The sequence below is a fragment of the Nematolebias whitei genome, chromosome 17, assembly GCF_014905685.2.
Source record: "Nematolebias whitei isolate Nwh7 chromosome 17, NemWhi1, whole genome shotgun sequence".
NCBI lineage: Eukaryota > Metazoa > Chordata > Actinopteri > Cyprinodontiformes > Rivulidae > Nematolebias > Nematolebias whitei.
Window position 1 is genome coordinate 23,292,334 of NC_056514.1, and position 14,158 is coordinate 23,306,491.

The window sequence follows — 14,158 nt, forward strand, 5'->3', positions numbered from 1 at the left end:
GTTCTCAAAATAATTAGTTCTCCCCCTGTGTGTCTGCACACTGATAAGACTGAAAACTACACAGGCGCAAAGCCGTGTTCTCCTTGAAGTTGTCTTAACAAAGAAAAACCAGAAACAGACAAAGGAATTGCAGCCACCTGCAGAAACAGTGATAATACTTGGCCTAAAAAGTTTTAAACGGTTAAAAATCATTTTGTGAACCAGACAAGGTCTCACTGTTTGTCTTATCTTTGTATGTCATACTGGTAGGAGGTTTTTTATTTTTTTATTTGTTTAGACTTGTTTTCCTTTAATACCTTGTAACAGAACAAATTAACAAGCGCACATGTTTTGAAGATAATGAGGAATTCCTATTAGCTAAATGACGAATTATATTGCTACTTGAGTATTTTCTCAACTTCATTTTCTTTTTATTTCTTTCTTTTATTATCTAAAAATACAGACAACCTAAAACAACTTGTTTATGTTCAACACATATGGTAGCTTTTTTAATTTTATTGATTCTGCAAAGTGTCACAAAATATGTTAGTTGTTCAATCATGTACATTCTGTAAATAATTCATATTGTGCTCTGTGCATGAAGCCTTTTTATCACCTGCCACTGAAGATGAAAACAATGTTTTTATTCATTTTTGTGGATGTCTGTTAGCAAAATATCGATTGAATCACTGAGCTTTTTAGTGAAAGTAATTAATGGGTGTACATCTACAACTCCATACATTTTGGAGTCAATCCTATTCCAGGTGGCTGCCACAGCTAATTGACCTTCACCAACACAAAAATGTATTTAAATCAGTCAAATAAACAGATACTGGGCTAGATTTGCTGTGGTAGTAGCTTAGACTCATTATCTGCACATACTCTGAGCACTAACACATCTTACAAGACCTCGTTTGAGATTGCACTTATTTACATTAGTTTAAAACTGAGAAGAAAGGTGGTGACACACACACCCTTTTTTCAAGGAATGCTAGGCTTTTAATTTATTTTTCCCAACACTGATAAGCTCTTCAGTGACAATTTGTCATTTTGCCATAAATATTTCATCGTGCCAATATTCTACCAACTGAGCATGTGGTATTAAAGTGCATTGTAAAGCAAGAGTTTGACTAAATTATGACTGAAGTTCTTCCTTCTGTGTAAACACTCTTCTTTCATTGGTTAGATGTCCACCACACAGCCTGAAGCACTGGCTCTTATGGCATCAGATATGACCTTCGCTCCAGACTCTCCAATGCCATTTCCTTGCAAACTACAGAGCAAAAAAAAAAATAAAAAAAAGATAAACAATTTATTGTTAACAGATTCATGAACCCATAGATGATGCAGCAAAAACAACAACAACAAAATAAACATACTTGATGTATGTTAGCTGATGGTTTCCCTTTAGAGCTGTTGCAATAAATATGGCTCCATCCATTCCCAGTGAGTTTTCCTGCAGACTGGTGATTCACAGACTCAGTCACTGTTTTTAGTCCATCACATGTCAAGCTTATTTATTTAAGTGCTCACTGGGGTGAATACTGCAAGTGACATGCTGCTTTTTCAGAAAATGTGACATTTACAAAATAAACTTTTTTTAGACGCTTTACAAATCGGACAATAATGACAGCTGTGAAAATGACGCCAGTCTGACATAAATCAAGTTTAACAGAATTAAAAGAAGCTGCAAAAACCAGCATCACTCAGTGCTGTAGCATTTTGGTAGAATACTGTAAAGTATGACACCAACTTGTATTGAACTATTAAATGTTCATAATTAGAAAAACAACAACAACAAAAACAACTGCTAAAACAAAATGCCGGTAATATTTGTTTCTAGTAAACTCCAACAGCTTTAGGTTTGAAAGTGACGCATCATGCGTGTAAAGGTTTTGGTCCAGATGTGTGACATTTAGCTGCAGTCAGGACTTACTTTAATGATTTAAGGCTTCTGTTGCATTTCAAGGCGTTGGCCAGGGCCTTCGCTCCCTCCATCCCTACAGAATTCCCACGCAGACTGAAACCCCCACAGCAGGAAACACAAAAGGTTAGGAACACAAATGAACTGTAACTACCTGTACATGTATGAGCATCTCCTCAGAGCAGTTTCAGTAAATACTCTAAAGCAGGGGTTCCCAACCCTGGTCCTTGAGGAACACCATCCTGAATGTTTTAGTTGTTTCTCTGCTCCAACACACCTGCTTTTAATTAATGGGTGATTAACAGGCTGCTGCAGGACATGAGGAAGTAATTTAATCACTGAATTTAATTCAGTTCAAAAATACTTTATTAATTCCAAAGGGAAATTAAATGTTGTAACTTGTTATCCTCATTTCATTGAGATGTTATAGATACTGATGGCTGTAGGCAGGAAGGATCTCTTGTAAAGGTCCGTCCCACAGTGGATCTGAAGAAACTGGCCGCAGATGTTGTCCGCTGTCCACCCAGACTCGGCTGGCCTCTCTATTCTCCGGGCTGCAGGATCATTCTAATGTCGGGCAGAACTCCTCCCAGAGCGATGGCCACTCCTTCCAGCAGCTTGTCAAGCTCCTCGTTGCTGCGGACAGCCAGCTGCAGGTGCCGGGGGGCAATCCCGGTCCTTTTGCTGTCACAAGCCGCATTTCTTGCCAGTTCCAAGAGCTTTTTAGGAGCTCTTAGGATCTTAGTGGTCAGCCACTCAAGCTCAGCTGGCAGGTTGAGGGGAATGCATCCACGGAGCCTCCTTTTCAACTCATTTGAGATTTGAGCAACAATTCTTCCAGCTGCACAGCATCCAAACCAGAGGAAACAATCGTCCAAAAAAAAGGGCTTTACATCCAGAAAAACATGAGTTGGAGTTTTCAAAAGCATATCTCAGAATGAATGTAACAGAGCTACTCCAAGCAATTCTAGAACAATCTCATCGCCATCTTGAATCAGGTGTGTTGGAGCTGGGAAACAACTAAAACATGCAGGATGGTGTTCCTCAAGGACCAGGCCTGGGAACCAATAAGATCTGTGTGCACTCTGCGTGCAAAAAAAAAAATCAGGCGAGGTTCATATAAAAGATCAAGATTCCTCTTTTTCTTCCATCAGCTTAAGTCCCAACAACCTCAAGTTCACAGCATACGTTCTCTGTGATTTTATTTTATGTTAGTTTTAAATGTTATTTTTAGAGTTCCACTTTTCCTTTCAGATTGAGAATGTTTATACATTTTAATAAAGATGCCGCTTTTAACTGTTCTGCTATAATTAAAGTTATCCAGTCAAACATAAACAAAGTTTTATAAATGCTTCTCAACAGTCCAATAAGGATAAATTAGCTCACTTGGTGACAGTGACTGAATGTCAAACATCCAAAAGGATAAAAATAAATAAATAAATAAATAAATAAGCAAGGACGTGGACTCACTCTAATGTTCGCAAAGTTTGATTGGCCACCAGAGCTTCTGCCATGGCAACAGCACCGCTCTGACCTGCTGAAACTCCCTGCAGACTTAACAGACGACGTGTAAAAAAATAATAAAATAAAATAAAACATGACCGGGGTGAAGTGTTGAGAGAGAGAAAGAGAAAAATAAAGAAGTCATTGCACAAACTTACATTTAAATGTTTCAGAGTAAAACTATAATTTAGTTATTGTTCGTGGATACCAACCACAGGGTTCTCAGAGACTTGTTGATTTTCAGAGCTTCAGCAAGAAAAATGACACCCTCGTTACCGATAGCATTTTCTTGTAGACTGCAGCAGATGATGAAGAGAAAACATATTCAAACTCCGCCTGCTGTGAGGAACTATTCCACCTTTTTTGTTCAGTATCACAGCAGATATAACCATCATTAATCAGTAAACAAGTCATTAGCTATGGGCAGAATCTGCTTTAACAGCTGACATAAATAAAGAGAAACTGCAGCGTGTGGGATGGAGGTGAGTGAACTGGTGTGCGCGCCTCACTCCAGGAGCTGAATTTTGGTGTTGGAGAGAAGTGCTTGAGCTAGAGCTTTAGTGGCTGTGGACTTGATGAAATTCCACTGGAGGCTGGAAAAAAGAGAATAAATATACTCAGGGTCAAATATAACAATTAGGAGAATAAAACAGAAATGACTGGTGCTCTTTCGTACAACTCTGATATTAAAACTCCTTTTTATTTCTCTATATTCAGATGGAACAGTTGTTTTTTTTTATCAGCAACATGTGTTTTCTAACTTTTTATTCACAGCATGCATACAAAACCTGTATTTAAATATGAATCATGTGGAGCCATTAAAGCCAGGTGATAATGCTTGTGCCTGTGCATCCATGTGCTCATTTGTCTGCCTGTTAACAAAATATCTACTGAACCACTGGTTTAAGGAAAGTAATATTTATATTGATATAATTTAATAGGCAACCACAACGGATCATTGTTTGACATCAACCTAATTCAAAATGGCTGCCACAGCAAGTCAACCTTATTAGACACAAATATGATCAAAACTCAATCACTTTCACTGACATCAAGCTAAAATTTAGTGAGGTAGTAGCTGAGAGTCATCTCCAACACTCACTATGAAGCCTTATGAATTATGCAACATCTTTGATTAAAACTTTGGTTTGAAAAATGCAATCCTTCATAATATTTTATTTTTAATTTTTATAATGTGCATAAAAGCATACGCAACTGGTAGCTTTTCAGTTCCAGTAGATGAACATAAAAACTTTATTTGCATTAAATTTGATTCAAATAAATGTCAGTAAAAATTGTTTGTGTGTTTGTGTTTGTTTATTACAACTAGAATTTCATCATAAAGTGTAGTGCTGCCCATTTAAGTCAAATTAGACAGCAAAATTAAAAGGCTGCAGTTAATAATCAAATAACCAATAAAAAATGGTTAAAACTAAACAACTGTTCTACTTAAACGTTTTAAATGCATCTTATTGGAATTAGTTGACAAACATGAACATCTGAATCCAGGGTAATAACATTTCTTGTTTTACTTATGGTTTCATGTTTTTGTGAGCTGAACGTAATTGGCTGTGGGAGGCAGAGCTCAGGTTTCCAGCTGTGCAGCCATGTTTGGCTTCAAAACGCAAGTGCAACGTTGCAAACGCCAAGTGTGTCCGATAATAGGTGAGGTCTTAACACTTTCCAAGCAGCTTTCCAACTCTAAACACACACCGTTCTGTGGCTTAAACTTCCCACATTAATGTGAGCTAACTTTGCTTGATTCACCGATTCCGTAAAACAAAGTCCGCTTACTGCAGAGAGGTTAGTCCCTGGTTAAACTTGATCGCTCCAGCTATTGCTTGAACCCCGTCATCGTGTAGCAGGTTTGCTGTGAGACTGGGACGCAGACATGCAAACATTCAAACACATGCAGACAGAGCCAGAAATGATGCAATGAACAATGACACAATAAAAATTGACACAAACATATCACTATCAATGTGTTTGTCATTCTCAGTGCTTGGGCTTTTTCACTTCGCTTTAAAGAGTGATATTGGCATTAATTAAAAAAAGGTAATAATCATCATAACACTAGAGCTGACAAGCTGTGAGAGCATCACAATAATCTGTGCTTTTCCATCATACAGCAGCTTTGAGGATTCCTCTTTACTGTAAAGTCAGCTTGCTCCACACAGCAGTGGATAATTATCCTGCGCTGATAATAATGAGGTGACTCACTCAAGTTCCTGTAAAGTGTTGTTTTCCTGCAAGGCTTGAGCCATGTTCTTAGCTCCTTCCACCCCGATTGAGTTCTCCCTCAGACTGTATGAACAGAGAAACACAGGAATAAAAGACAGGTCTGGGATGACTATACCAATTAAATCATTCAGAAAAAAAAATAAAAGGTTTGATACTCACTTCAGAGAGACCAAGCCTCGGTTCAGCCTCAGGGATTTGGTCAGTGCTGTCATCCCTCTGTTGCTAATTGAGTTACTTTGAAGTCTGAAAAGGGGTTAAATGCATCTATAATCAATGACTTGCAAGAAGAGGTTGCCATTTGCTTCTCCACCTATCAAACCAAAGTATTGTCCCATAATGCCCAAATGCATTAGCAAAGCACTGTTTGATTGCAAAGAACTGGAAACACATAAGCTAAAATGCACTGAAATCATAGGATACTGACTGAAGTGACAGCAGAGTGTGGTTTAATGTCAAAGCTTCAGCCAGAGCCACTGTTCCCTTGTCCCCGAGCTGGTTACTGCAAAGACTGTAGAAAAGAAAAAGACAACACTGGAAATACTAAAACACTGTTAAATGGTTTAAAGCGGAACATGGAATACACCACAATGGGAATCACTACTAAACATAATTTAAATACATTTAAAATGTAGAATCAAATAAATGTGACTATTTCATTTTCAAATCACTTTTTTTTTAAATTAATTAATCATTCATTATTTTTAAGAAAACTTGGGAAGAGATGCAACATTGCTACAAGCTCATAGCACCATGCTTGTTTGGTATTGCCTTGATGAATTAAGCAAGACTTTCCCCAAAAAGGACACAATCTGAAAGGTAACAAAACACATTTATTGCTTTGCATTATTGATGCCTTCACAAAACTCTAATATTCCATGTAATGTGGTCTAATAAAACTTATAATATCACAGAGGTTTGGTTTTGACCCTCGTTATTTAATAAAAAGCTGATTGGTCCTTTTTTTTTTTTTCAACTCAGAATTAAAAAAATGCATTTTGAAAGTAGGGTTGCCTGAAAGACTGACGATTACATAATTTGCTTTTCAACAATTGTCTCAGATTTTGTCTTGATCACCTAAACTCTGAACCAGTTTATTTAAGGATCTTCAAACCAATTCATTTGAGTTCAGTGATTTAAATATAAGCTTTGTGTTTATTTATAGGTAACATGAAATCAAGTGTATTGTCTGAACATACTGACAGTAAGCAACAAGTTAGTCTGTTAATGGACAGCTAAATTTAAATCCACAAACATGTGAATAGAAAGAGCACCAGAACTATCAGATGAGTTTTAAAGTGATTACATCAACTTTGTAAGAGTTCGGTTTATCTTCAGTGCATCAGCAATCCTTTTGGCTCCACCGGCTCCAATCGTATTCTTCCGCAAGCTGAAACATCACATGCATCGAAGGAAAACGCATTAAACTTTACAGTATATAACCATCAAATACTTTATTTTGGCTCCTTTCTCATACAGTTAGTACCAGACACTGACTGAAATCAAGGCTAAACTTACTTCAGAGTCACCAGCTTGCGGTTGCTTTGTAGCACCTCTGCAAGGGCCTGAGCACCCTCCTCTTCAATGGCGTTGTTCTGCAAGCTGGTGAAGACATATTCAGATCTGGTAAAATTGTTTTTAGCACGAATATTTGAACGTATAAATCAAAGATACTCTCACTTAATCGATGTCAGAACTTGGTTCATTTTCAGAGCCTCTGCAAGGAACTTCGCACCTCTAGATCCGATGCTGTTGTTCCTGAGGCTGGATAATAATAAAGAGGTCAACTTTAAATAAAACAAACTCAGTTTTCTAAAAAGCAAGAAACTTAAAGTTTGAACTTTTATATAACAGACACAAGTACGAAGGAAAAGGTGTCCTGTTTCTTCATTCAATATCTCCATTGTCTTTGGACAATTATAACAAATCTAGAAATACACTCAACCAAAATTAGGAGAGAGGATAAAAGCTCTGCAACAAATTGTTGCAGCAAACACAAAGTGTTACTTGTTGCAACAAGTAACACTTTGAGTAACTTGAGTAACAGACGAGAAATAGTTGATCATAGGTTTTACTTCAAACCGAACATTGCTATAACTTCTGTCAAGATCAAAATAAAGGTTTCTCAGTAGAAAAAAGAACTTTGATCCTCTTTACTCTGACAGTATTACTTGGGGGGTCTGAGGATATGTCAGTGCATGAAAACAGAAATTGGAAACCACTGACCCACAAGCCCTCGAGCATGAGAAATGATCAATACAAGCACATGGGCTCTGGGTCTCCTGGGAAACCATTGTCGCACAGTCTGTCACTGCATAAAGCAACGTCACCTGAAGCTCTGCTTACCAACAATAGAAACAATCAAATCTGAGCACCGGCCAGTTCTTGAGTCAAAAGAGATGAGAAAAGTAAGAACGAGAAAGCAAGATAGTGGACCCAAGTTCTGAAATGCAGATGCGCCCAGAGTAACATTGCATTTGGAATAAGAAGATGTCAGGATCTCCATATTAACTAAAATATCTATGTATTATTTATTGTATATACGCACATACACATATATATATACACATACCGTATATTGTATACCTGTATGTATGTTTGCTAATTGAGTTATTAACAGCAATTGCTATTACCTTGTGTGTGACACATTTGCTTTAAATTTGGAATTATCTGGTGGCTTGAATCTTGTCTGTCTTTTAATGAAAGATCTTAAGAATCACTAAAATATATTTTAAGAAATCGTTTGAAAATTAAGCATCGCTGTCTCTTCTCAATACAAGATGATTTTAGTCTCAACTTTATGTGGAATGCAGCTACTTGGCAAAATGCATTCCTTCTTAACATGCTAGACTTTTAATTACTTCATCCAAACAATTTTTATTCTGTATGACACACAACATCAAGGGGTTTAGAAAAACTAACCTGACTGAAGTCCAATTCTATTTCCCTTTGAAACTGATGAGACATGTAATGACTAACGATTGTGAAACAGGTTAAACCTACTCAGACTGAATGGACACGTATTGCTTTTGCTAAGAATTTGTAACTTCACATAAAATGTGTATTAAATAAAAACTGGTGTTTTACTACAATATTAAACAATTTCACCTTTTTGTGTGTGATTTAATCATCAAATTTTACACAAGCTTTAATTCAAGGAACAGTTGTACTTTGACGTCTATTAAATTTACAAATAACCGAATGGAGATTTTGTTGCAGTTTCTGAAAAAGAGTTCAGTAAGCCATATGAAGAAATGTGTGTATCCAGAATGAATATGCTGAACACAATCTCATACTAATTATTAGATTCAGACAGGAATGAACTCTTACTTGAAAGATGTTAGTGTTCGATTCACTAGGAGGGCTCGGCTCAAGGCTTTGGCTCCCTTGTTGCTGATGGCATTGTCTGCCAAACTGTGAAGATGAACCCAAGAGTTTACAATTCATTGGCACAACATACTGTTAGCAATTGATTTCATTATTTAGACCAGTACCATTTAGGTGTGCAGATTCTCAAACATCCAGGACATGGCAAATCCCCACCAAAAATATACAAACAAAACAACTGGGCTTATATTTTAAAGTTGAGGACATTTTGCTTCCCGTGTTCTGTTCTGTGGCTTTTTTAGACTTCCTCACAAAGGAGAGCCAGTTCCTCAGTCCAAAACTCAACTTTGCACCTATACCTCAGTGATAAAGGACACAGTTTTGAGGGCTAAAAAGTTCCTGCTCTCATGTTCTCAACAGAGTATGGTAGACAAATATTGTGGGGGGGGGGGGGGGGGGATTAAAGGAAGCCTACATTAAATAAGAAAAAAAACTGCTTTAGGCAGAAGAGGAGGTTTCATATTATAGCTTTCTAAAACCTTTAGAGCAATACGTAATCCTGATATCCAGTCATTTTAATTCCAAGGCTCTGTTTAGACGTAAAAAACAAATCTCTGGACACATTAGTGTTTGTTCAATGCTAATCATGGAACGAACGTACGAACGAACGAACGTATGAATGAACGTACAAATGAACGAGTGAACGAACGAACGTACGAATGAACGAACATCCATCCATCCATCCATTATCTTTACCCGCTTCTTCTTTTTCGGGTCATGGGGATCACTGGTGTCCATATCCAGCAGTCACTGTGTGCGATGCAGCCTACACCCTGGACAGGTCTCCAGTCCATCACAGGGACACAGAGACAGATGAGACAAACAACCATTCACTCTCTCACTCACACCTAGGGACAATTTAGAGTTATCAATCAGCCTAACGTGTATGTTTTAGGGAGCGGCTTCGGATGTTATCAGTCCATTAAATGCCTGTTATTAGTTGTTATCATCCCCATATGTAGCAGTGAGACTGTCCCACCTACCTCCTAGTAGGTTTAAAGGTACGTTATTATTGTTATTATCACTGATAATAAGCAGCGTCGCACAGGGGTAAACCAGGAAGTGTCTTTTTTGTTTTTTTCAGCTTATGTAACCTTTTTACTAAACCTAACCTTACACCTGACCCAGAAGACCAACCCTAAACTAAACCCCCTTACCCTTGTGCCTAAACCTAACCAAGACCCTAAACCTAACCGCCAGACCCTTTACTCTAAACCTAACCACGTGAAGCTATTATGAGCGCTAACAAAGGTAAAAACGGAGCCTGTTATCATCGCTAACAACGTACCTTTAAACCCACTAGGAGGTACAGGAGGGGCAGTCTGACTGCTACATATGGGGATGATAACAACTAATAACGACCATTTAATGGCTGATAACATTCGAAGCGGGTGGTTTTTGGTCTGTGGGAGGAAACCGGAGTACCCGGAGAAAACCCACGCATGCATGGAGACAACATGAAAACTCCATCCACTCGTTTGGTCTGAGGATGCGGTTAGTTTGCTCCTTCACATTGCAAAGGGTGAGTAGCACAAAACAGCACTCTATCTGCCATTACTGTTGTTCATCTAATTGTCCAGGCACAGAAATGTACTGACTGCAGCCTGTAGTGCCCATGCACAATATAAAACCAATGCCAGGGTTTCCACAAACTTCTCACAGACCAGGATTAAAAAAAGCTTCAGTTTCTGAGAGAACAAGTGCTGTCAAGTACACAAATGGCCAAAACGGGGCCCAAAATTTATTTTTTATTTTTTTACTTTTTAGAGCTAGGTTAACAAAGACTGCAATGATCATATGAATTTAAATTAGCTACATAAACAAGACATCTCCAAGAGTTAAACTGGGAACCCCATACTTTATACTTTTGAAATCAAAGAATATGTTGTTGTATATTCATATACAATGACAAAATGTGTTCTCTGCATTTGTCCCATCACACACATGAAACATACACAAGTGGAGCAATGGGCAGCTATTTAAGCGCGCAAAGAGCACAAGTACACCGTGACACATGACCATAGTGGGGAATTGAATCTGTGAATTTCCAGTCATACAACAGCTGCCCTATCACTGTGCTGCAGCTGCCCCAATGGGAAGCAAAACATCTGCAACGTCATAATCCTGTTGTTATGTTTTTATTTCATTTATTTCTTTATTTATTTATAGATTTACCATTTAGGTGGCACTCAGGCAACATTTTAACAATGATAAAAATGTTCTGTCATCATCTGCGCAATTAAGAAACTCCATTTGGTTTAGACCTATGGGATGGGTAAATGTTCCATAAGTGATACTTTAACATGACAAGAAATTAAACTTTTAATGTGATTTAACCTTATTTTGTGGATGTGGCAGTCTTTGGCACTCAAGAGGCTTCCGAGCAATTCCATCACATCGTCTTTGAAGTTGTTATTCTCCAACCTGTTCAACAAGTAGCAGAAAGATTTCAGCCACACGTCTCTGAGCTTTAACCAACTGAGAGATGGTGCTTTGACAATCTGACCTGAGATGACTACAATACAGTAGCTGCGGGAGTAAACTTTTCACTGTTGTGTAGTTCAGACAGCCTGTCAGGTTGGTCTGTTCGCTGCACTCTGGAGAGACGTGTAGCAGGTATGCCAGCACTATGCAGTGAGGCCGGGTTAACTTTCCAGCCAAGTTACCAAGCCGTAGGTCCTCCTCTATACTCCGAAGCTGCTCTGTGTGTTGTAGCTCTTGTAAGCAGTACCCCAAGTTGACAGCCCGGTGGGAAATCACAGCACCCACGCTGGTTAAGAGACCTTGCAAAAACCCTGCTGCCCATGCCTTCTGATTCCCATCGTCTTTCCCGAGAGTCAGGAGCCCAGCAAGAGTTTTAAGCACTGTTGGACACAGCAAGCCTGTCAGGAATCGCACAAATAAATCCAAGTGACCATTTTCAGCTTGTTGTGAGTTCTGAAAGGCACTTTTAAAGTGGTTTTGGAAGCCGATCTTTGGCCAAGACATAGTGCTTTCAGAGAACAGGTCAAAGATGGCTCGCTTCGATGAAACATGGTAGAAAGTAGCTGCAAGAAACTCCTGCAATGTCAGATGTGTAAACCTGTACGTTGTGTGTATGGCGGATTCTCCTCGAATAAGAATTCCAGCTCCAAAACTGCTTTGAGTTAACAGTAAATCAATCCCGTAAGCTCTGAAATCTTGTTCACTGAAGGTGTACTTGCGTTTTAGGAGGCCATAGAATGCCATCCGCCCAAGGTTTGCAAGCAGTTTACGATTTGTCCCGTGAAGCTGTTCCATTTTTACAGGCTCCCTGCCTCTTGGTTCACCTACTTCAGCTTTCATGGAACAAAAATGGGCATACAGCTCAGTGCAAGTCTTAGGGAGGCTTTCCTGTGTTCCACTCTGCATGATGTATAACAAAGTGTCAGCTACCATCCAGCAAATGCATGGTATATAGCATATAACCATCAAGGTCTTATGGGACTCCAAGTGTCCCCACATTCTGCTGGCAAAATCCTTCTCAGAGAAGTGGTGTTTGAGAAAGATCTGGATGTCAGAGGGACTGAATCCTGGGATCTCTGTTACCCTGTCTAGCAGTCCTCCAGGAATAAGTGAGGCAATTCCTGGTCTTGAAGTCACCCACACAGCCACCTCTGGAAGCATATTCCCTCGGATGATGTTAGTAATTAGGTTGTCAAGGGGAATTTCTTTCTTTGGGTCGTTGCAAGAAGCTGCATCAGTGAAATTTAAAGTTGTGCGAAACTCATCCAAACCATCAAATATGAGCAGTGTTCGGCATGCACTACTCAAGACCAAACTGGGGTCTGTCAAATGAGGAAAAGTCATTTTCACTAACCTCTCTACAGAAAGTCGCTCCAGCAAGTTCAGTTCGCAGAAAGTGAAAGGTAATACGAAGTGTATCTCTGTGCAGGTGAGCCCTTGGCTCCACTGTCTGACGAAGTGTCGTACCCAGGTTGTTTTGCCAATGCCAGCTACCCCAACAGTCAGGGAGACCCTGGGAGGCAAACTAACCCGTGTCAGAGGCTCAAAGAGCTTCTCTAGCCCCAGCTGCCTCAGGTGGTTTCTTTTGCCACCTCGAGTTACTCCCACCTGCATCAGGTCGTGCTCCTTTTGTTGGAAGTCAGAAAGTCCGTCAACCAGCAGTAAGGGTCTTGAGGAGATGTTCAGTTTTGGGCAGCTGACAGAATCTCTGTCCCTGTACTTTTCAAATTGCTGCAAAAGCAACTCTTTGTGCTTTTTAAACATGGAATCTAAGAAGAAAATAAAAAAGTTGCTGTTAAAGAACTACCAAAAGTACATTTTATTTGTCAAAAATATCAAAGGCCCTGCTAACAATTTCCTGTAGACTAAATAGTCTGGGCCACAAGCACAGTTTAAATATGCATTAAGATGATTTAGAAATTAACTCATGAGCCACTTCAGTTTTATTTTAGTTTGAGCCTCTTACCATGGTTTAATATAAGTTGAGCAGCTGGAGAATCTGAGCTCTCTATGAAAGCTTGTAAGGCATCAGAGCATTGACTCTCCTTGCCAGAGACAATAGTGGTAAGCATGTTAACTTGGTCCTGTAATTGGCCAGCTTCCATAATGTCAGTCTCCTCAGCCAAAGTCAGGACGCCCACCTTTCTGAGGTGATGTAATATTTCCACCAAGAAGGAAGATGAAATAAATCTCCGTAGCTGGTCTTGGCACTTCTGGATCCACCGAAGATCTAAAGTGAAACAAAACTCTGATAAAACCACTCAATAAGACCAGTTGGATTATGCCAAAAAGAGACAAAGCACTACCTTTCAATATTTAGTAGAGAGACCAAAGACTGTTCTAGAGCCACAATTCTTCTACTACAATTAAAAATAAAAAAAGCTTTTTACTAAGACATGACGGTGACATAATCACTGAAAGTCATTTGATATGTGTAAAATGTCAAACACATCTCTAGAACATTTTGATCAAGTTAAGTCAGCTCTGATGTAAACAAAACAACCAATGGAGCAAACAAATGGTAGCCAGTTTACCTTACATAAATTTATTAGTATCAATACGCTGAGCATGGTATTACAATAGTGTTTCCAAAACCTCACAGGTGAACTGACTTATTAGAATTACAATAGTCCCTCGCTACTT

General features: G+C 38.9%; 1 protein-coding gene across 1 annotated transcript in view; it reads right to left on the bottom strand.

Annotated features, from left to right (window-relative positions):
* Positions 1 to 1,144: 1,144 nt before the first annotated feature.
* The window catches only part of nlrc3 (NLR family, CARD domain containing 3), a 19,259-nt gene continuing 6,245 nt past the window's right edge, over positions 1,145 to 14,158 (bottom strand). The window contains exons 2-18 of the mRNA XM_037690862.1: positions 13,482 to 13,745; positions 11,538 to 13,284; positions 11,369 to 11,455; positions 8,975 to 9,058; positions 7,325 to 7,408; positions 7,163 to 7,246; positions 6,951 to 7,034; positions 6,072 to 6,155; positions 5,807 to 5,890; positions 5,627 to 5,710; positions 5,201 to 5,284; positions 3,916 to 3,999; positions 3,619 to 3,702; positions 3,374 to 3,457; positions 1,916 to 1,999; positions 1,359 to 1,442; positions 1,145 to 1,252 (exon numbers count right to left, since the gene is read on the bottom strand). Coding sequence (XP_037546790.1) covers positions 1,162 to 1,252; positions 1,359 to 1,442; positions 1,916 to 1,999; positions 3,374 to 3,457; positions 3,619 to 3,702; positions 3,916 to 3,999; positions 5,201 to 5,284; positions 5,627 to 5,710; positions 5,807 to 5,890; positions 6,072 to 6,155; positions 6,951 to 7,034; positions 7,163 to 7,246; positions 7,325 to 7,408; positions 8,975 to 9,058; positions 11,369 to 11,455; positions 11,538 to 13,284; positions 13,482 to 13,745 — 3,281 coding nt within the window. The 3' untranslated portion in view covers positions 1,145 to 1,161. The remainder of the gene's footprint in view (positions 1,253 to 1,358; positions 1,443 to 1,915; positions 2,000 to 3,373; positions 3,458 to 3,618; positions 3,703 to 3,915; positions 4,000 to 5,200; positions 5,285 to 5,626; positions 5,711 to 5,806; positions 5,891 to 6,071; positions 6,156 to 6,950; positions 7,035 to 7,162; positions 7,247 to 7,324; positions 7,409 to 8,974; positions 9,059 to 11,368; positions 11,456 to 11,537; positions 13,285 to 13,481; positions 13,746 to 14,158) is intronic.